A 23,403-nucleotide genomic window follows, 5' to 3' on the forward strand; every position below is an offset into this window, starting at 1 on the left:
TGGCAAGTTTTTTTTTAAATTTCCATATTTTCCTTATTCAATTGCTTATAAAAATTGCACAGACAAGTACAAAGGTTGTAAATCTTTATAATGAAATTTTTTTAAAAAAATAAAGAAATATCACAAATCCATTTGACCAATTATTGGAAGTTAACCCTAGATTAGTCACATGTGGAATTCTTTTCCATGTGTATCACTATCTACTTAAATATCTCGATTTCCAATAATTAAAGATGCTTCCGCTTCTGAGTAGCTGAGATTTTAACTTTCATTGCTGTACAATGGTTAGATATTGTAGTTTATGTATAACGATTTAAAAGTACCACTTATTTCATTTCCACAGTGCATCATGCAGAGAATATTAAAAATTCAATCACGGGCTGCATAAACTTATTATGTGGGCCGGATCCGGCCCATGGGCCATATGTTGGCCACGCCTGGGATAAACTGTAGTATAGCCAGACAATGGAATATTATTCAGCACTAAAACGAAATGAGCAATCAGGCTATGAAAAGACATGTAGAAATCTTAAATGCACATTACTAAGTAAAATAAACCAATGTGAAAAAATAACATAGTTATAATTCTTACTATATAACATTCTGGAAAAGGTAAAAATGTGGAAACAGTAAAAAGATCAAGGGCTGCCAAGTGTTAGAAGGAGGAATGAATGAGTGAAGCAGATGGTTCTAGGGCAGCACAGCTATTTTGTAGGATACTACAATGTTGAATACATTTCATTATACAGTTATAGAAATCCAGAGAATGTACAACACCAGGAGGGACCCCTCATGTAAACTAAGGACTTTAAATGATAATGATGTGTCTATGTAAGTTCACAAATGTAACAAAAATATATCACTTCAGTGTGGGATGCTGCTAATGGGGGAGGTTTATGTGTGAGGGTCAAGGATAGATGGGAATTCTCTGTACCGTCTACTCAATTTCCCTGAGAATTAAGAAAAAAATGCGTATTTAAAAAAAAAAAGAGTATTAGGTTACCTGGGATTCTAGCTGGAGATTACCAAAGTCTTTAAAGAATTTAGGGTTTAAATAAATTCAATAAAAAAAATGCATAGTCAGTGGTCTATCACTTTGACATGACATTGTGATAAATTCTAAAAAGTCATTTAATACTAATTCAATTAAGTTATTTAATTTTTAGACAATAATAAAACTATAATGGCCTCAAAACAGTTAGTTTAAGAAACAAGAAATTATAAAATTTAAGATCAATATTAATAATACTGAACCCATGTTAGAAAAATTTAGTATATATCAATAGTTTAATAAGGTTCAAGCATTTAAACAATTAATTCAATTTTGTCAGTGGAAATTGAAAGATAGTAAATTTTTTTAATTAAGAATAATTCTAAGTCATCTATTTTAATCATTATGAAGTACTAAGGATTTTAATATTTTAATAGATTCATTTAGCTCTAAATGTCTTCAAGTACATTGTAAATTCCTTAGAATTTCTGCTTTGTAATACATTTTAACATATTCATTGTCTTATTCTAAGAAAGATTCACTATTGCTCTTTCATTCTTGTCTTGTTATTTATTTCAAAGATAAAATGAATATCTTCACTTTCCATTTATAACTATTTAATTTATATTAAAATCAAAACTTAATGGCAATTATTATCTATTAAAATTTACTCTTTCCCCCGCATACATTTTTTCTTTTTACAGTAAATCCTACATTCTGACACCATCAATAAAGACATATAATTAGTAATTATACTTAGATTCCCTTTTCTGAGTTCAGTTTCTTAATAGTCTTTTCAACACTGAGCGTTTTTTGACGTAGAAAAGATACTGTTGATGCATAATGGAAAAACTTTGAATTTGCCAACCTTCTTTTGAAAAACTGTGAATTTGCTAGCCTTATTTTTCTTTTACATTTACCTTCCCCTAATCTTATGGTTTCATAGAATGTTAGAGGGTAAAGTTACATGTAAACTCATAATATAAGCGAATGCCAGTTACATGTGTTGTGCTACTAAAACAGAGATCCATTAACCAAAGTGAGACAGAAACTACCTTTAGAAGATAAGGTGTTTATAACTAGAGGCTCAGTAAATATGAGAAATTATGCCAGGGAAGATTATCTGTGGCAAAAATAGAAGTGAACAGTTCTGTCTCTCTGATCTTTAACTTAGTCACCAGTAAGAAACAAAAAATATTTAGTTTCTGAACTTCTGTGCTGATTAAGTTGGAAAGTATAAGTGAAAATCCAGTATTAGTTATAAAATATATAAATATCACATATCATGATAATAATTCGACCATCTCAAATTACAATAAAATTTAGACAAACAAAATATTTAAAAAAAAACAACTCTGGCTGCATGCTTCAGAGTTGAATGAAAGTGAGCGCTATGCATATTTATAAATCATTTTATCTCAATTTTTTTTATTTTGTGAGTATCTGGTTTGGTCCCCTGAAACATAAAAATATTAAAGCCTTTCTTGAAAACTCCATAACAAAGAGAAGGGCTCAGAAAAGAACACAAATAATTTAATCAGATAAGATTCAAGTTTATCCCCAGCTTAATTGTCTTTTATTCTTCATTTCAGTTAGTTACATGTTCACGGTTATCAACAAGATTGTGCATGCACCTTGAAATGTCCACAAAAGGTCCACGATACAGGGGTTCATTATTAGGTTATATGTTGTATTCAGAATCCCAGGGGAACTACTAGATTCTAGAAATATTGTTTAACAAGATGAAGAATATTTATACAGTTTCAACTACAACAGTTTTAAAGACAAGTACAAGCTTCATTTGCCACAAAATTCACAAAAAGTAATTGATTGAAGAATATCTCTTTTATGCAAAATATACATTTTAGAATATAATTTGATTAATATTCTACTATATATATATACTGACATTGCTCCTTGATCATTTAGTAAAAAAATACTCATTGCCAGAATTTTTTCTATAACATTTATAATTGAGGTAACAATGACAAAAGACAAACTATGAATAATGTTGATGAGTTTTTTTGTCACAGCAGTTTTCCGGAACAAATATGTGACTAAAAATAGGACAGTTTTGATCAATAGGCACTGCAAATTTCACAACATAATGATAAGCTGGTAACATAAGTGGTTTATAAAAAAATGATACAGTCATTGTTCATGAATCCAATCAACAAGAGAGAAATAAGAAAAATTAAGACAGACCAATACTACACCTTGTATGATTTACAGCACAAACTACTCAGGGCCCATGAGGATGAATTTACAGAGGTATGGGCCATACTTGAAGCGTTAAAGATAAGAATCATAAATTCAGCTTCTTTTGAAGTGAGATGGCCAAAACTATTGACCCATGCACACATGTTGGTATTTACAGTTGATTCATGGACATTGGTCAGTCCACAAGCAGACCACTCATATGGGGAGCACCAAATGAGTTTCAGTCACAGTTCTTCTATGAGCTTTAAATGCTTCATGAAGACATGGAGACCTCAGCAACCTGGTCGCCTCAGGGCACTTTCAGCATCAGAAGTCTGTTTCCAGTTCAGTCCTTGGTATGGCTAAATTCCACTGTCCCTTTTTCAGCAGTCAAAAATCCATGATAAATTCTGTACAACACTGCAGTCAATAACAGCAGCACCAGACAGTACATTAATTCCTTTATCATAAAGTTGTGTGTAATTATAGCTTTCTATGTGTGGTGTTATCATGAGGATCACTGAAGCTCGAAATACCCGATGTATACGTCTGGGTAAATACCTTGCTGTACAAGATGTCTGACATGCAGGTCATGCTCTGGGACTTGGGGATATAGAGTAATATAAGTTATGTGGCCAAGAACAAAAGTGATAATTGTCCTCCTAACAAAAAATAAACATGAGAATAAGAAATTAATCAACAATATTAATGATCCTAAATGCCTTAGAAATATTATTTCTCCCTCTATATATAGGATGGCATTTTCCTTCCTTTGCATACCCGATACACCAGATACACTATTGCTATCGCAATTCATGGGGATTTGTAAACAGAATTTTTTCCATTTGGACTGAACAAGACTCCCTAGGGTTTCATTGCAGCGTAGAGATGAATGCTGGTTGGTAGGTATTAGAAATTGGCACTGCAGCAGGCAAACAAATGCAATGGTGTCATTGCTGCTGCCTAAATCCTATTCATAAGAAAGATTCATAGTACTGACTAACTTAGTCTACAGGGCAACCTTAAATTATACATAAGCAGAGAAGCTATTTCAAGTAGCAAAGAAGGCAGGGGGTAGGGGAGAAGACATGGTTCTAAAATAATGAACACCTTAGCAAGGCCTTTCTGTGCTTTACAGAGACAGATGGCATATACAGTTAAGACAGGGAGCTAAGATAGACAGACAGACAGAACAGTCAAGACAAAGCACATGATTACACATTGAAAATCTGATTATTCTCGTGAGTCAGAAATTTAAGCCTCCTGTGAGCAACAATGCCCTTTGATGTTTGCACAAAAATTAATAAATAAAAATAAAGGAAGGCATTAAAAAAGGCATGAGTGCCTTGGGAAATATTTGGCACTCTGCCTCTGAAAATGATGACAAATTCCAGGATTAGAAAAAAAAAAAAGATTCTAGTATCAAGCAGCAATTCCTGTTTAAAGAGCGCAAGCCTGGCTGGCAGTTACCTTCTCTCATGTTTGTGCCTTCCCCAAGCCTTTAAGTCAGGGATCTGGCCTCAGCTTGCGTGTAACCAGTAATGACAACCTCTTTGTAGTTATCTGTGTGCAAACAACCAGAGACATTCAGAACTCCAATACAGCATTTTGAAGAAAAGTAAATCAATTAAGAAATTAAGCTGTTTAAAACAAATATTTTTTTCGAAGCATAAAGAAAAAATATGTCAAAGAGAAACTTTTCCTCCCTGCCCCACCACTCAACATGCAGAACAATGAACCTGTTATATCAGCAGATAGTACAACGCAAGTACATATATCCTGAGCTATCCAATGTCCCTGAACTCTGTGACATTGCTTTCAGGTGATAGAGATGAGATGGCCCATGCAAATGAGCTGACCAAAGTCACATTGTATGCAAGCAAGATAGGCTCCCAGACATCTTCAGAATGGTTTAGAAAGTCACAGACCCCAATGAAGTGGTTGGTATTTGGAAGCACACTGTTTTAAATATATCTCCCTGAAAACTTGTTTATGTATTAGTGTACTGGCCAGTATCTGATACTATCTGTTATTTTATTGCAAAAGGATATCAGGGCAATTAATATGGAGAAGTAGTACCACTACTTTAGATAGCCTTTAAAACCAAGATAAGACTCATTAGCTATCCAAATGGCCTTTCTGACTCCATATAACATCATGCAGGTTTGTACTGTACTAATGGAGATTGGAGTAACTCTACATTTAATTAGTTCCATTATGGGCTAGACAGTACTTGAAACAATACAATTTAGCCGACTTAAGCAGTTGAGTTTACAAGATAGATGGGATGGGAGACCGAGAGCGCCTCAGAGGACAAGGAGAGTTGTAGGGTGATGTGACTGGAGAGAGCCTCAGAGCATTGCCTGCCAAGCCTGCTATGTTGTTTAAGCTTCGGGATTTTTCATATCCTTTTATGAAAAAAGGCATAGACATCAGTTGAATTAAAACAGAAAATAGACACAGACAAACAATACCATGCAGGATAATACAAAGTGCTATTTTTGATCTTAAAACATAATTTGTTTACAAATAATTCGATATTGACACAATGTTTAACCCTAACAAAACTGAAGTTCACTGTAGCTGTCATTTCCAAAAGAGTAAACCATTACAAATTACAGTTGCAATATTTAAAAAATCTTCTTTTTCCCATATCAGTTTGTACTGATGCAATTTAGGCATAAATATACAAAACCGGAACTCCTTTAGAATTAGGCAAAGCAATTTAAGTAAGATATACACATGGCTAATATTATCAAATGTTAGAATTTGTTCCTGAAAAAAGAAATTGTCCGTTTTCTTTTTCTTTTTTATATTTACTGAACAGTTAAAGCATGCTTAACTTTAAGTGGACAACTCTTTTATAGCATATTTAATCTTCTAGCTTTATGAAATTAACAGAATGATTCTCAAATAATGACTTTTGATGCCATTATCTGAATAATATAGAATGAATGCCCATATCTAATCTTTTCAATAAAAAAGTAAAGAAAAATGAAATGAATAAAATATAAACTGAGTTATATTTTCAATGAGTTAAAGCCTGAATTGGAGTAAATGATGTTGTTGGCTGATTCTTCCACCAAGAATTAAGAACTTTTTAAATTTAATTCATCTTTTCTTTCTGTTATTTTGCATATTAACCTTTTGTTAATAATAGTCATAGACTTAGAGAAGAAAAGGTCTTTCTTAAAAGCTGTAACCCTTAGCAACCCAAGAAACACCCCATTAAAAATAAATAAATAATAAATAAAATAGAACTTGAAAAAAAAGAAGAAGAACCCTTCCATCAAGGTCACCTTTGGAAGAATTCATATATTATAGTATTTTTTATTAGAAAAGATTAGACGCAGTTAAATGAGGTAGGGCACACTGAGAGCAAAGCTAGAAGTGGACTGTCTTGAAAGCAGGGCAACTATTGATTGAAAAAGTAGTTATTCTACAGCTCAGAAAAAAGATGTCTGACAGCTTCATTGAACAAGTATTGTACAGCAGGAAAACGAAATTTTCTGTTGGCCAGTCAAAGCTGAGCAATTAGATATGATTCCAGTGAACTCCTTGTCTCCCTTTGACTTATGGTTCATTCCTTGGGCCCTGATTAGCTTCGGGGTGCTTGATGACACTGTAAGAAAGAAAATGGGCCTGTTGTGTTCCTCTCAACTACATCTTCCTTTAATTCTGTACTTTCATGAAACTTTTGGGGAAGAAGCCACTGCTCTCTCTCCCCTTTCACTGGAGGAAGAGAGGTGATTCAAATGATTTAGTGACTATTTGATTTACAAGTGCCCAGGACAGATATGGATATATATTACAATAACAAACTCTATTGCAGGGTAAGACTGGATGGCCAAGAAACCCCTTTCTCACATACACACATAAACTTTCAGTAGACTAGATGTCTTCTTTGTATTTTGTAGATGGAAATTTATGTCATCCATTAACTATGGTAAAGTTCTCTAGGAAGTAATTTCTGCTAATGAGAGAATTATCTGCCAATGTATTTTGTTAGTATTCTGAACTATAAAACATGGGAGGTGAGATATATTTCATTCTAGTTTAGTGGATGATGGAATAATTAATGGGAGGATGTCTTAATTAAAAAAGAATTCCAGGTAATTTATCCTTACGCAGGGACCTTCATGCACCTACAGGGCTAGTTTTTACTGCTGTTTGGTAAAATGATTGAAATTGAAATTTTGGACACTACAGAAAGAATAATTTATCTTAGTTGATTGTGTTACCTGAAAACATAAACTTCACTATAAACATTGATTGGGTTTGATTAAAAGCAAACTTGAGAATATGCATGAACCAAAGGGGTTGTTAATATCTGTATATCATCCATATAAAAATTTACATTTTATTTCCTACCATCTCCATGCTTTCTACAGTTCCTCCAAATATGTAAAATATCTGTTTGACAGTTTTATATTCATCGTGCTATTTACATGTAGATCTTAGCTACCATTCTTAATGTTTAATTATTTTCTAAAATATAATCTTTAACATAAATATTATCTATTTTGTTTATAAATCCTTTTATTAATAAGCATAATTTTAGAGTTCATTTGTAAAGATTTCCTTTCTAATTTAATAACAAGTATCTCATTAGTAAAATTATAAGTTATTGAAATAAATATATTTTTTGTTATGCTGCAGGTTAATTTCTGATAAGAAACTTGATAAAAAATTTCCCAATTAAATTTTTATTAAATAGGATGTTCAAAAATATAATTTATAAAAATAAATTACATGTACATGTTAGTTTGAACCAAAATCTAAATACATGGTGTGCATTTTTTATAGTTCTTAAGGGCATGTGTTTATTTGGAGCAATATTGAAACTGCCTATCCATGCACTATCACTGGGTATATTTTTGCTTATTAATGTGATTTCCCAAAAATTACTGCATAAATAAAATCATGGACTTTACTCTTTTAAGGAATCCATAAGTTTTCTTAATGTAGGTCCAAATACATTCATAATTATTGATAAAAAAAGAATTAATGGGAATCCAATAATTTTTTTAAACTGTATAGGGGAGAATTTTCAGAACTTTAAGATAAAATCAGTAGAGGACCAGCTTAAAAGGTAAAAAAAAAAAAAGATCATCTAGGAAATAAATGTCTGAGTATGCATAATAGGAGAGATCTATATTCTACATAAAAGGAAATATGTAATTTATATAAAAAGAAACAACAGAGAAAATGAATGAATTCCTGACAGACATGAAAAGATAACACACTAAGAAGATAAAGCGAAGTTAGCCGGAATGTTAACAGACCAAGGTAAAAACACAAAGCTGCAAATGCATTAACTAAGAATGGAAAAATAAGTGGATGATGGTGAGAAATGACAAAGAACAAAGAGCTTATAGATAAATTTTCAAAAATGTTCTCATTGATAAAGAAAATTTGTATTTGTGAAATACGATTGTATGTATACCTTTTCCATACAAATGAAATATCTTATTAATTGCTTTGCTCATGAAAATTTGCCATTTGATAAGAAAACTCTATATTTATGTAATGCTTTATAACTTGCAAAGTTTTTTATATGCGATCTTCTTTGATAGTTTAAAATTCAAAATTCTGTCTAACACATAGAAAAAATTTCAAGTTCTTAAACATGGAACCTTAATATAAACATTGCATGTGATACATTATAGAATATGCTAAAAAATAAATGTAAATTGAACAACATATTACATATATGTATGATACAGTATATGTATATACATATATAGTGAATTAAGATATGTAATGCACTTAAAATACTATGTTTTATACATCATTAGATATTATTAATGTTAGTACATATATTTTGCTTAAGTACTATAGTAGGCTATATAAACTATCTTCAAAAAATATTTTAAATTTTTTCTAACATAGCATTTAGATTAAAATAGCAAACAATCACACATATTTATATAACTGAAAAACATTTTGGTGAAAGGAATAGAGGCAGAAAATGGAAGTAATTGAAATGAGGAATTTACAATATCGCTTACTGAAGAGACAAAGGAAGAGTCCTTTGTCTTCTGAGACTGAGAAGCGTGGAGGCAGATGGGACAATGCAAAGTGTTTAGAGAAATGAGAGAGAAGGACGTGGGTAATGAGATATTTCAAAGAGAGGAGGCATCACAGAACAAATACATGAAGCTTAAAATGGTAACGCACTCAATAGGGAGAAACCGCAATGAATAGCAAAGAGCACACGTTTTTAAATTTAGCTGCATTAATATGAAAGTTTTAGAGTGGTTTTTCATCTAATCTTAGTTCATTGCATAAGAAATTATTGGAATTCTTTTTCAAAATTTTCAATAAACAGAGAATGACCATGGCAATAGAGCAACTGGAACCATCAAAGTAGAAGGTAATAAAGAGCACACTGTCACTTTTACAAGGGTGAGTAATGTCACAAAACTATTTCTTAAAGAAGAGAAAAGGATCAATTGTCCTGATGTGTGTAAAGTTTACTCAAAACAAAAACATAAACCAGCACCTAGGACAGAGACTAGGTGGACCAATCTGGGAAAACCAAACCATATTAGTGAAGCTTCCGTACAGGACTCCTCGAATTATGACAGTCTCAACTTATGACATTTTGAGTTTATGATGCTCACTCCCATAAAAACTTCAAAAAATTGAGATATGGGGTGTTTTGGCTTATGTTATTAGAGTTGTACTTATAGACTATGTGGGCAAACTTGTTTGGTTGCATGTAGCAGAAGAATACACAGTATAATATATTATGTCCTTTTCCTTTTTCTGTGGCTTAGTTGTGTTTTCATGTTCTAGATTATGATTTTACAACTGTGTTAGGATAGGTAAGTGAGTTAGGCTAGGGTGTATTTCGACTTACACCAAAATTTGGGTTACGTCACTCTCATAGGAACAGAACTATGTCATAACCCGAGGACCCCCTATATTCTGTTATGTTCCTTAACAAAGATGCCTGCTCAACAGAATCTATCTATTCAACACATCTTCCATGTGCAGGCAGAGTTCAGTGTGGGTTGGAATACAGTAATAAATTTAAAATTATGATTGCACTCAAGAGAAATTATGTAACCCTATTTTATAAGTACATAAACAGCTTTTCAAATGATTGGGTACACCAATCTATATGGCCAGAGATCTTATAGTTTTTCAGCCTCCTAACACTCAGATAAACCACAGCAAAATAAGTCCAAATTTTGGATAAGACACTTAGAAAATATTTAATTCTTTTCTTTGAAAAAGAAAAACCTTATTATTATTTTATAATCATCAACTACCTACCAAATATATGCATAGAGCCAATTAGTGAATTTTATTAGTTGCAGGGAAAGAAAACTTTTAAAGACTGCTGAGAACATTATATTAAAATAATTAGATGAGTGACAATTTTTAAATACTCCATTACAATTCCTCCCATAGGCACATGAAAAATCAAAAATAAATAAAAACAGAAAGAAAAAGAAAGGCAAAAAAAGAAAGAGAAATGCCTTTCAGATATGACAGCCAAGTAGATTGTTATGATACATACTTTGAAATGTTTACAGTAAGAAAACATGTAATGAGGAATGGAAAAAAATACTATGTGTAGTCTTCCCTTGAGAAAAATGAAAGAGAAATTTTTTACAGGGCTCCATATATTTGCATCACTTAATTTCTAAGTCACCTGTGAGGATCTGATTAAATGCATTCCTACCTTTCCTGATCCCTCCATCAGAAGCACACGTGTAATCACCTGTTGTCAGTAGGAAACATGTTTCCCCTCTTCTGTTTCTGTCTCTGGTACTAGATCGTCTGATGGGGAGCCTTTCTGGGGGTGATAATGGCGGCTCACGTCCTGTATTGTCATCACCTGATAAGACTGATCACAGCACCATGCCCATTGACAGACAGTGATGGATGAGGAAATGAGACAGACAGTACAAAGAGTTTACACCAAATGTACATAGTGCAGTCACTCAATATACAAAACAAAGTAATTACATCATGATAAGAAAAAGATTTTCATCACTCACCACAATTTACATGAAGTAAAATGGAAACGTACTGAAAGGGAGAGAAATGTTCTTTGGGTACTTTGAATTCCATTAGAATTCTATCTAAGAAGAAATTTACGTTCACAAAACTAATTATTAGAAATCAAAATAAGTGTGATCATCAAATAACATAGTAATTAATATCTTTCAATTGTTGACAGGCTATCAAGTTACTGCGACAAGAAATCTTTATTTTTTCAAGTGGAGTTTATTTTCAAAAACAACAACAATGAAAAAACCCTCCTAAGTAAATATCTGTCTTTGCACCTCTTTAAGACACATTTTTTATTATTTTTCTGAAAGTAATTTTTCTCTCAATTTTTTTAAAAATGGAACCCATGATTGGCTTTTTTTCCCCCTAGGTGAGAGGAGGGGAGATAGTTAGGCAGACTTCCGCATGTGCCCCAACCAGGATCCACCCAGCAACCTGTCTGGGCTGATGTTTGAGTACCAAGCTATTTTTAGTGCCTGAAGCTGTCATGCTCCCTGGAGCTATCCTCAGTGCCAGGGGACATGCTCTAACCAATCCAGCCACTGGCTGCAGGAGTGGAAAAGGGAGAGAAGGTGGAGAGGTAAGAGGAGAGAAGCAGAAGGTCACTTCTCCTGTGTGCCTTGACCAGAATCAAATCCAGTACCTCCATATGCTGAGCCAATGCTCTATCCACTGAACCACTGGCCAGGGCCCCAAAAATCTTAACAAAAATAATCCTAAAGCTCACAAACTTTGTTTCTGAGTTCTCTAGTTCGAAGTTACAAGATAGTTTTCAACATAATTGAACAAGATCAACTTCCCCAAATGCCAATAAAAAAAAGGTTTGCTTCTATGTGCTTGCCAAAGATGGTCACAACCTATCAGCCTGAGTACCAGCTTGTTACAACAATGTGTACTTAGGCTGAGAGTGTCCTCTTCTTCCCTGCCCTACAAAAGGCACGGGTATTCTGAGAACAGTTGGAGACCAGCAACACCAACTAAATTTTACCTGTCATAAAGATATCTTTGATCTAACAGTTTTCAGATATATATTGACATAATTTGAAGAACAATCTACTAAATGAACATAAGTGTTTTAAAAGCAGTTTAATTCTAGTCACTTTTTTCTTCCATTTACTCCATAAAATCTTCTGGAAGCTAAGGAGGATACTTATGAAAATGTTACCTGCCATTTTTGTTTTCTTTCTTGTTTTGTTTAATTGGTGTTTTTCTAACTTATGCAAAATTATTCACATGGGATTATCATAAACATTTTTTCTATAAAATATTACATACCACTAAGTTATAGTAAATTTTTATAGTAGGCTAAAAGGTAATTAAATTGTTTAATCTATAAAATATTTTATCTGTAACAGACATAATAGAATAGAAATGATATTACTGATGATCACTTTAGCAAATTGAATATCAATTAACAGTCAATCTAGTCAGTCTACTCTACATTAATATGGGAATAAAAAGGAGTAGGGATTCAGCTAATGTCAAACAATAAATTATCCAACCTTTAGTTGTGGGAGGGAAAAGAGCCCAATGCATAGTATATAAAAAAGGAAATCCACAGAGTTCAACATTGCCATTGATTAGCCAAAGAGTTCATTAATCCCTAGAAAAATGATTTCATTATATAGCACCTGTCCCAATCCAAAAGGATTACGTGGACTACATTACCTAATTTAAGAATAATGAAAATTTTATCAGTTACCCAGAATATTATTAGGGAAAACCTTTGCTATCAAAAGGGCTATCTTCTATATATCACCTTTTTGACCTTTAAGCCTTTGAAATGTAAGCATCCCTTCTTCATAAGTAACTGCTTCTTGTGAATTATGTTAAAATGCATGGCCCCATGTGGCAGAGATAAAACTGAGACAAACACAGCAAGCCAAATGATATGGAGATCAACATTACGAGAATGAAGGATGGAAAATGGTGAATATCATACCATCACATCGTGCAGGGAAACAAAGAAACATTGGCACAAAAGCAACACACAGGCAAAAGAAAACATTGGCACCATCAGCAAAGGGCATTCCCACTAAAGCAGGAAAGCTCCATAGACCAGCTATGTAGAACTTCTACTTGGAATTTATTTAGAAAAGCTACAATCTAGCTATCTATAAGCCTGACACAAACACATGTTTTATGAAAGGGTAGAACTGAAAACTCATGAACATTTGCAGAAAATGAAGATGACTGCCCTCTACCCAAGGGATATACTGGTCTATAAAGTATTTAATAGCATGCATTTGAAATTGTGCCTTACCTGATCTGTTATGTTCCAGAAGTCGATTGTCTTTGCCCAGACACGTGTCACCCTGTGTGCTATTGCAGGCCATATTTAATTCTGTCTTGCAAAAAGTAGGTGAGCTTGCCTGAGGGGCAGGAGGAATGTGCTTCTTCCTTTTTCGTGGAAGTTTTTGCTTCGCCATTGCCAAGGAGTAGTACATCCCAAAGTTGTTGACAATGACAGGCACCGGCATGGCTATTGTCAGCACTCCAGCCAGAGCACACAGGGCTCCAACTAGCATCCCTGACCATGTTTTAGGGTACATATCCCCATAGCCCAAAGTAGTCATGGTCACTACAGCCCACCAGAACCCAATAGGAATGTTTTTGAACTGCGTGTGTTCACTAGCTGAAGGGTCGTTAGGTTGAGCGCCTACTCTTTCGGCATAGTAGATCATAGTAGCAAATATCAAAACTCCCAGAGCCAGGAAGATTATCAGCAGCAAAAATTCATTAGTACTAGCTCGAAGAGTATGTCCAAGCACCCTGAGGCCTACAAAATGGCGAGTGAGCTTGAAGATTCTCAGGATCCGCACAAATCTTACCACCCTGAGGAAGCCAAGTACATCTTTAGCAGCTTTGGATGAGAGCCCACTGAGTCCCACCTCTAAGTAGAAGGGGAGGATGGCCACAAAGTCAATAATATTCAAGAGATTTTTGATGAATTCAAGTTTATTGGGGCAAAAAATAATACGGACTAAAAATTCAATAGTAAACCACACCACACACACTCCTTCTACATACGTCAAGGCAGGATCCGTTTCGATTTCGATTTCGTATTGTAGAACAACACTTGAGCCATTGCTGACTGGTTCTGTCTTATTTTTAATAGTAGTGAAAGCTTCATGGGTCTCCAGGCAAAAGGTTGTGATTGAAACCAGGATGAAGAATAAAGAAGCAAAAGCAATAAACTGCAGGGGGAAAAAAGAAATAAAAAAAGAAAGAAAGTAATCTAAACCATAATATATAATACTTTGATGTAAATCTATGAGTATCAATCCCTGTAGAAGAAAAACAATAAAAGCATATTTGAAGATTTTACTTAGGATATTGCTCAAATGAAAGAAGAGACAGATAACATTAATTGGAGTTGCACATGTGATCTGTTTCAAGTTCTGTTTTTAGCTTATGTAGATAAAAACTTTGATTTATATTAGAAAACAATTTCTTGAGTGCTTTGTATACCTGTGAAGAGAGCATAAAAATCAGTCCCAAAGAATGTTAAAGGGCAACAGACTAAAAAAAATAATAAAGGTTAATAATAAAGACAATGACCCCAGATATGGTTTATAATTCTAGAAATCTTCATGTAGTAGATCAAATTTTACATCTGTAATGTAAGGTGTAGTCCACACTGATGTAAACTTGAATGCCACCAAATTTAACTGTAGGTTTCTATCTATAAATAAAATGCTCCAGTTATCTTGAAATATGAACATGACAAAAATGTCTTTGATTTATGTTACTATTTAAATTGTATCAATTTATCCAAAAGAGCTAATCTAGGGAAGAAGATAGGCAAAAGGTTAACGAGAGAGAGAAATAGAGTTAAGGAACAATTAAAAGACACTCTTGCTCCTCTCCTGAGGGGGGGAAAAACTCCAAATGTTAGATTAGCCTGTTATAAAGTTGCAAAGGTTTTTTTTCAACTATTTCATTTCTTCAACCAATAATATATGAATACAAAGAGCTACTAATACAGAATAATCATAAAAGTTCTCTTTTACACAGTTCTTATTACATAGTACCAGAAGGTTTTAAAAGCAATTTACATAACTAACTCATATCAATACTTATAACAACACCATTCCTACTGCATTTTACAGTTCTGAAATATTAGCCAGGGTTCAAGTCACTTTTCCAAAGTCATAAGATATACAAAGGGACAGGCCTGAGACACACTAAGCTGACAAGGTGCACCTCAGATTCAGTTCCATTAACATACTCCTTAAAACTAAAGATCTAAAAAAGCTGAAACCCAGTTGAGTGAATGGCACTGGCGTATTCAGTACCAGAGGCTTTCAAAATAGCTGGCACGTTCCTAGTGCTCTCTAGTTGAGCATGCTTAATGAGAAAAAAGAGATTGTTCTTTGAATGTCTAAATAAGTAAATTATTCAGGAGCAAGAAGTCATTAGTCAAATGTAAAGAGGTCTGTTCTTGGAAATAATAGGATACATCCAAAACTCAAAGCTGGTTCTTAATATCTACTCCTCAACCAAGCCACTGAAAAGAGATTAAAACCAATTCTGAAAGAAAGATAAGGAAGGAAGGAAGGAAGGGAGGGAGGGAGGGAGGGAGGGAGGGAGGGAGGATGAAAGAGAGAAAGGGAGAAAGAAGGAAACATAGTTAAGTCTCAATGTGAGAGATACATATCTCACCAAATATTTAAGACATTGACAAAATCTTAGGACTTTGAGTATCTGCCTTAAAGAAACAATCAAATTATGAAACTCTCTCTCTGCAGTGTGCCAGGTAATACAGCATTCATATAGTATTATAAGGCATGTCATTTTCATGGCTTTGACTTAAGTTCCCATGCACATCTTCCAAATTTTATTGGTTTTGACATAATTTGTCTTATCTTTCCCAGACATATTGTGAGATATTAGCTTGTTTTTTTTTCTCTCATCTTTACCTTTTTACAAAAACACACAGTTCCTCTTTCATTCAACTACTTCTTAAAACAGTATCACTGAGGCCATCTGGATACTTTAAAATGTAACATATTATGCTTCTAGTGTTCTTCATGAAGTCAGCATTTTTTCAGCTAACTTTGCAGCCTCAAACTCTCTTCACCTACATTCATGTAGCAAATTTAGTGGGAGTTCCCAACATTACTCTTTCAAAATCAGTCCAAGCTCACCAGCCCAGCCTTCATACAATAAAGACAATTTACTAGTATACTTTGATACCTCTCAACATTAAACACTGGGATTTTTCCAATCAAACACTTTCTACTTTTCATTCATTCATGCAACAAGTATGTACTAGGTTCCTCTTTGTTCTCGGCCACATGGCTAGAGTCTTTTTTTTTTTTTTAACAGTAGTTAACTAAAGATAATCTCTATCCTTGAATAGCTCACATTTACTAGGGATGCAAACATTACATATATAATTAACCACACAAAATTATATATATAATTACAATTGTAATAAATGCAGTAAAACAAGGATCAAAGGGACTTTATTTAGACTGAGGGGGTCACAGAAACCTCTGAGAAAATGGCAATAGATTGAGGAAATGAGTACTGGTTAACCTAATGGAAAAGGAGATGTATATTACACAGTAGAAAGCTTTAACAAAAAAGTCTGGACCTTTTCAACTTTACTTTCTCAAGTGATGCCTTGACTTTTACAGCACAGGAACAGTAGGTTTTCCATATCTGCCTCTTCTGCAAAAATCATGATGATTAAGTCCCAACCTAACACAGGCGCTTTAACTTTTTAAAGGTTAATCTCTTGTTCTGAAGAGCTTCAAGTCAACCAAAAATATTACCTTGGCCTGACCTGTGGTGGCGCAGTGGATAAAGCGTCGACCTGGAAATGCTGAGATCGCTGGTTCAAAACCATGGGCTTGCCTGGTCAGGGCACATATGGGAGTTGATGCTTCCAGCTCCTCCCCCCTTCTCTTTCTCTGTCTCTCTCTCCTCTCTCTCTTAAAATGAATAAATAAAATTAAAAAAAAATATTACCTTGTTTTTTAAATAAGGATGTAAGATGACTTCAGAGTAGTCTGACTGCCAGTAATGTTTCACTTGACTTGTTGACCTATTGAGAAACCTATAAAATTCACTTGTCTTAAATTATTGTTACCAGCCCCACTTGTTTAGAATAAAGTGAAAATAAAAAATATATATTAAGGTATTTGTTTTTTAATTTTAAACACTATGCAAATACTAGAAATCCTCATTGTACATATTTTAGTGTACATAAAAAATATAATTATTACCTCCATAAGAACTACTACATCTTGACCAGGTGGTAGGTGGCGCAGTGGATGGAACATTGGACTAGGATGCGGAGGACCCAGGTTCAAAGCCCCGAGGTCACCAACTTGAGCACAGGCTCATCTGGTTTGAGCAAGGCTCACCAGCTTGAACCTAAGGGCACTGGCTTGACCAAGGGGTCACTCAGTCTGCTGTAGCCTCCCAGTCAAGGCACATATGAAAAAGCAATCAATGAACAATCAAGGAGCCACAACAAAGAATTGATGTTTCTAATCTCTCTCTCTTCCGGTCTGTCTGTCCCTATCTGTTCTTCTCTCTGTCTCTGTCACAAAAAAAATCCCCCAAAATAACTACTACAACTTGATGGTTATGTATATAAAACAAATTATTATATTGTCAGTAAAAGGTCAATAGAGATACAACACACGGTTGTTGGAATAAGTAACATGAATCATCTTGTACTTGGAAACTATTTAAATTCTCCACCCACAGTCCTAGAAAAGGGGTATGACTTAATGATCACATTAATTAAAATATATTTGAGGAGTTTACACGAAGTAAATTCCTTACCTCCATACCAGACGTTATATGTGTGGGGAGAAGAAATCTGCATTTAACAATCTGCTTCCTAATGATTGCTCTGCATACTGAAGTTTGAAAACCACAGTTGCAGTGTTTTCCAACAGATTGATAACCCAAAATTGATAAATCATTATTAAATGAATTGAAACAAACTTTTTTAAAAATTGTAAGTATTTATGAAATCTTAAAAGAAACTTAATAAGAATTATTCATTACCTCTTAAATAATGGATATTTGTGTGTAGGTTGTGACATAATTTTGGCTTTAACACAAATACCTATGAGCAAATAAAGCAACTAAACAGCCTCTAAATATATACAATTCCAAGTCACAAAATTTTGGGAACCAAAAATCGTCAGTTTTTATAAGCCGTTTAGAATTTGATTTATCAGTATCTTTATTAGCATTATTTTAAAGTACATCATGAGTTTGTACTTGTATCATTCTTCATTGTAATTTTTATAGCTCAGTATATCTTTAGCTTTTAAATACTTTGTGAATCTGCTGTAGTGTGAAAATACTGTAATAAGAAAATAAGAAGACTATAGATGCAAGGCTATAGGTGCATGGTTGTGGCCATGCAGATTCATATTGAATTCAAGCAGACGGTAAAGGAACTGTGGAGCCAGAAAACTGTGAGCCATACCAACTTATTGGAAGTTCTCAAAGACAGGCAAGCGAAAAGAAGAAAGAAAAGAAAAAAAACAAACAAGTGAAAACAAAGGAAAACCTGCTTTTTGCAGTGGAGAGAAAGGGATTAGGAAATACACCACACCTCTAAGTGTTGGGCAGGATCTGATCTCATCGCCCCTGAGGGGAAGCACTTATATCTTTACAATAGTGCTGTCACGTGCTCACGAACTAACTGCACAAAGTACTTGCAGCTGGTAAACCAGTGAGCAAACCTAATACAGCTGTTTTCCCCACAATAAAATAAAACAAACTTTGGCATTCTGGAGACAATACTTATCACAAAAGTAAGTGATTATTTTGCATTAAAAACCCAGCTAGATTTCTTTTCTTTTCTTTTCTTTTCTTTTCTTTTCTTTTCTTTTCTTTTCTTTTCTTTTTCTTTTCTTTTCTTTTCTTTTCTTTTCTTTTCTTTTCTTTTCTTTCTTTCTTCTCTTCTCTTCTCTTCTCTTCTCTTTTTGTAAAGCCTAAGAACACTAGGCTAGAATGAGAAAGTTGTAACCCAGAACCAAAGTATGCTATATTTATTTATTTTTTTCTTTTTCTGAAGCTGGAAACGGGGAGAGACAGTCAGACAGACTCCCACATGCGCCTGTCCGGGATCCACCCGGCACGCCCACCAGGGGCGATGCTCTGCCCACCAGGGGGCGTCGCTCTGCCGCGACCAGAGCCACTCTAGCGCCCAGGGCAGAGGCCAAGGAGCCATCCCCAGCGCCCGGGCCATCTTTGCTCCAATGGAGCCTCAGCTGCAGGAGGGGAAGAGAGAGACAGAGAGGAAGGAGGGGGGGGATGGAGAAGCAAATGGGCGCTTCTCCTATGTGCCCTGGCCGGGAATCGAACCCAGCTCCCCCAAACGCCAGGCCGACGCTCTACCGCTGAGCCAACCGTCCAGGGCCCAAAGTATGCTTTATAATAACATAGTAGGAAATTGGAAGTTGGTTTGACAGTTCTATAAGAAAAAACAGGAAGTCTCATAATATGAGAGCAAGTAAGGAGAAATCCTTCCACATGTACAGCTGCTGAACTTTGGGGTCCTAGTGGGGTTATTAAAATTTAATATGGTATTCTTTTATACCTTCAGCAAAAGAAGGTTGTACAAAACAGCTCAGTGTTGATAGTACTTTGAGTAATGAAGGTATTGGGCTCTGGGAGGACAAATAGAGGGGAACAGTCAACCATAGAAGGCAAAGATATACAGTGAGGTTCAAAAACAGGATGGTAATAAATAAGAGTGAAAGGCAATCAGGAGACATTTAGCACACATAGAAGTCCTTGGAGATACTGGGAGAGGCTGAGGTTTTCATGATAAACCTCAGTTTATTAGGAACTTAGTTTGATTATCCAATGAAAGGGTGACCCCAGAAGCCTTGAAGACCAGGCATTACCCAGAGGCAACAAATACTTCATTGCATTAGTAAGGGATCTGCACTTTATCTGAGCTTAATTCTAAGAGCCTTGGAGACGGAAAAATGACTTATTTTGTTTCTCAATCACTGTGTTGTTGAGCTGAAATGGGAAAATATGAGGTTAGATTGAATAATATTAGGAAAAAATAAATAAAAAGAAAAGAAATAGGGAAAAAGGCTTATTTATTTGTCTTCCTCCTTCACTGAGTGGTAACTCTTAAGGACTAGAACAATGTCATGTTCATTTTGTAACTCTTGTTCCTGGCACAGTTATTAGTATTTAAAATGGCTGGATGAATAAATTGAAGGAAGGGAGAATTAAAGAAAGAATAAATAAATGAACAAAATAATAAGATAGAGCACATTCTAATGGAAATAAAAATGATGTAAAAAAAGAAATAATATATTGAAAGAAGAAAGTATAAATACTGAAGCAAAAAAAGCCAAATTTATAGCAGAAGCAAATTTACTGGTTCATTGATCCATATGTTACCAACAGTAGCTTCCGTTCTTTCATTTAATGCAGCTTGTGTCTTAGCAGGGAGTTGGAAAACAAAATCACATTGTCATCTCTCTTTCTTTTGCCTTGTGTAAGACCACAAACTTCTATGGTATTTAAAAATAAAATGAAGCTTGTTATATAATCACAATTTAGAAAGCTTTTTTTGTATGTGTGTCACAGAGACAGAGAAAGAGACAGAGAGAGGGACAGATAGAGAAACACAGACAGGAAGGGAGAGAGATGAGAAGCATCAGTTCTTCATTGCAGCTCCTTTGTTGTTCATTGATTGCCTTCTCATATGTGCCTTGACCAGGGGACTATAGCAGAGCAAGTGACCCCTTGCTAGAGCCAGTGACCTTGGGTAAAGCCAGCGACCTTGGGCTTCAAGCCAGTGACCTTTGGGCTCACGCCAGTGACCTCATATTCAAGCTAGTGAGCCCTCCCTCAAGCTGGTGACCTTGGGGTTTTGAACCTGAGTCCTCTGCATCCCAGTCCAGCACTCTATCCACTATGCCATTGCCTGATCAGGATAGAAATCTTTTTAAACAAGGGATGTCATGTTGATGGAATTCACAGAACTGATATATGGAAAAATTTTGCTAAAATATTGGTTTATGGGTTTAATGAGTAGCCACTTTTCCAATTAGCAACCATAAAGAGGAAGTCCTAAATCTAAGTTCTCCATAAAAAATATTATGTCAGCCTACCTTGACGCAAACATTCAAGTAAATCTCTAGGTGTGTGTAATACGCTGAGAGAAAAGGGTGGGGGAGGAGGGTTTACTTATGTTTCATAAGCTAGTATTAAATGTCAGTATTAAATATAACTGGACTTGATAACTAATTTAAAAATTCCTTAACTTTCTAAATGAAAAGAGGACCAGATCCATTAAGTAACCCTTCTCGGTGCTTCCTGAACCCAGGATCATTGATATTGTAGCAATTTTCACGCACTTCTATTACTGATTCCACACATCTACAAGTTGTGCAAAGAGAGGGACTGAAACATCTATCCCCAGAATAAAGGACATGGTTTAACCAAAGGCAAGAAGTAGGTGCTCCATTCTAGTGGAATTAGCAAAGGAACACATTTTTTAAATGTTTGTTTGGTATATAAAAATGCCTTTGTCCCTCAAACAAAATCTGTCTACAAAAGTCATTTATACTCTTAATTCACAATCAGAAACCTCAACACATTCTGCAAACTTTACAGGCAAAAAAAAAATTTGTTTTGAAAAATTAAACTCAGCTCTATTTTTGAAATGAGAGTCAGTGAGATCATTTACTATTTGGAGATCAGCATTACAAGGAGATTTTTAAGACAAGTTACTTAAAATATAGACTCACGAATTTCAGTTTTAACATTCCACATGAAGTACATCTATTTTTAGTTGTATTCTAAGAATATTATAAGTTTCCCAAAGGAAAGTGCTTCATTCTTATTTTGCTTGTTCTTTTTTTCCTCTGAAATAATGAAATAAGACATGAAAAGAGGAGGGACTTCAAGTATTGAGGTGTCTGAGCCTATAGGGTTTCTTAATCCAAAATTTCCACTTTGGGAAATTTACTCTAGTAAAGTATTTATATAAAAGTACATATAAGGATATATGTAGGAGAACATGCAGGAAAGAATTATTTATACAAAACAACACATAAATATACAATAGTTTACAGTATGTCTATATAAAGCATTACAAAAAATGATATAGCTCAATACTCGCTGATCAGGAATAATCTCCAATGAAACATTAAGCCAAAAAAAAAAAAATTGCTCTGGCACAGCACATGCAGCCTAACCCCATTTCCTTATGTATATATAATTAGTGCATGCAGACAAATAAAAACACTATATACTGAATACTGGTAATGTCTAGGTGTTAAGAGTGGCATTGGGTGGGTTAATGGGCAATTCTGATTTTATAAGTTTAATTTTTTTACAATAATTTTAATCCTGTGTTATATGTTTAATTTTAAAACAAAGTTCAAAGAAAACAATGATCCAGAGAAGGTTAAACCTAGATCTTTATTCTTAGTGACCGTTAAGCTGCTCTTACTTGTCTGTAGAAATTACGCATTGGCAGTCTGCCACCTTTCTTCTTTTCCGCAGCTCCTTAAATTTGACAGATGCTCTTAATTATGTATGTAGTGAAGTCCTATAAACTAGCTTTGCCATAATGAACAAGTGTGATGTTGTTCACAGATCTGTGTTCTCTAGAGAGAAAAGACTCTTTCAATAGTAAGTCTATCCTCAAGGGTCAGCCAAACAGGGTTAAATAGTGCTCGTGGCTTCTGGTGTCCTGCAGAGTTAACAATTCCTTCAGATTCTTCTTAGGCTGGTAAAATAAAATTTTCTTCATTCAAGTTTTACCATTTAAAGGAGTTCCACAAACTTCATTTATGGCACTAATTAGATTGAAGAAGGCTGATGTATCTTCAATGGAGACACCATAAACTTACATGATTACTAAATTCAGAAGTCAATGAAAATGAAGAGGATTAAGCTTTCGGTATCTATATATAAATGTGTGTGTTTATAATATTATATGTCTTATATCCATATATATAGTGTGTCCGTAAAGTCATGGTGCATTTTTGACCGGTCACAGGAAAGCAACAAAAGACAATAGAAATGTAAAATCTGCACTAAATAAAAGGAAAATTTCCCAGTTTCATACCTATTCAGTGCAGTTCGATGTGGGCTCATGCACAGATTTTTTAGGGCTCCTTAGGTAGCTATCCCATATGGCCTCTACAGATCATCACTTACTGATG

The 23,403-nt window shown here is 34.5% G+C and overlaps 1 protein-coding gene across 1 annotated transcript; it reads right to left on the bottom strand.

Annotated features, from left to right (window-relative positions):
• Window positions 1-2,482: 2,482 nt before the first annotated feature.
• Window positions 2,483-17,041, bottom strand: LOC136394877 (potassium voltage-gated channel subfamily C member 2-like). Its single transcript, XM_066368690.1, is given in 4 exon segments — window positions 2,483-3,852; window positions 10,887-11,051; window positions 13,482-14,415; window positions 17,002-17,041. Coding segments are annotated over 3 exon segments (765 nt in total). The 5' UTR covers window positions 13,903-14,415; window positions 17,002-17,041; the 3' UTR covers window positions 2,483-3,673.
• Between the last annotated feature and the right edge of the window lie 6,362 nt (window positions 17,042-23,403).

This window comes from Saccopteryx leptura, chromosome 2 (genome assembly GCF_036850995.1).
Source record: "Saccopteryx leptura isolate mSacLep1 chromosome 2, mSacLep1_pri_phased_curated, whole genome shotgun sequence".
Taxonomy (NCBI): Eukaryota; Metazoa; Chordata; class Mammalia; order Chiroptera; family Emballonuridae; genus Saccopteryx; species Saccopteryx leptura.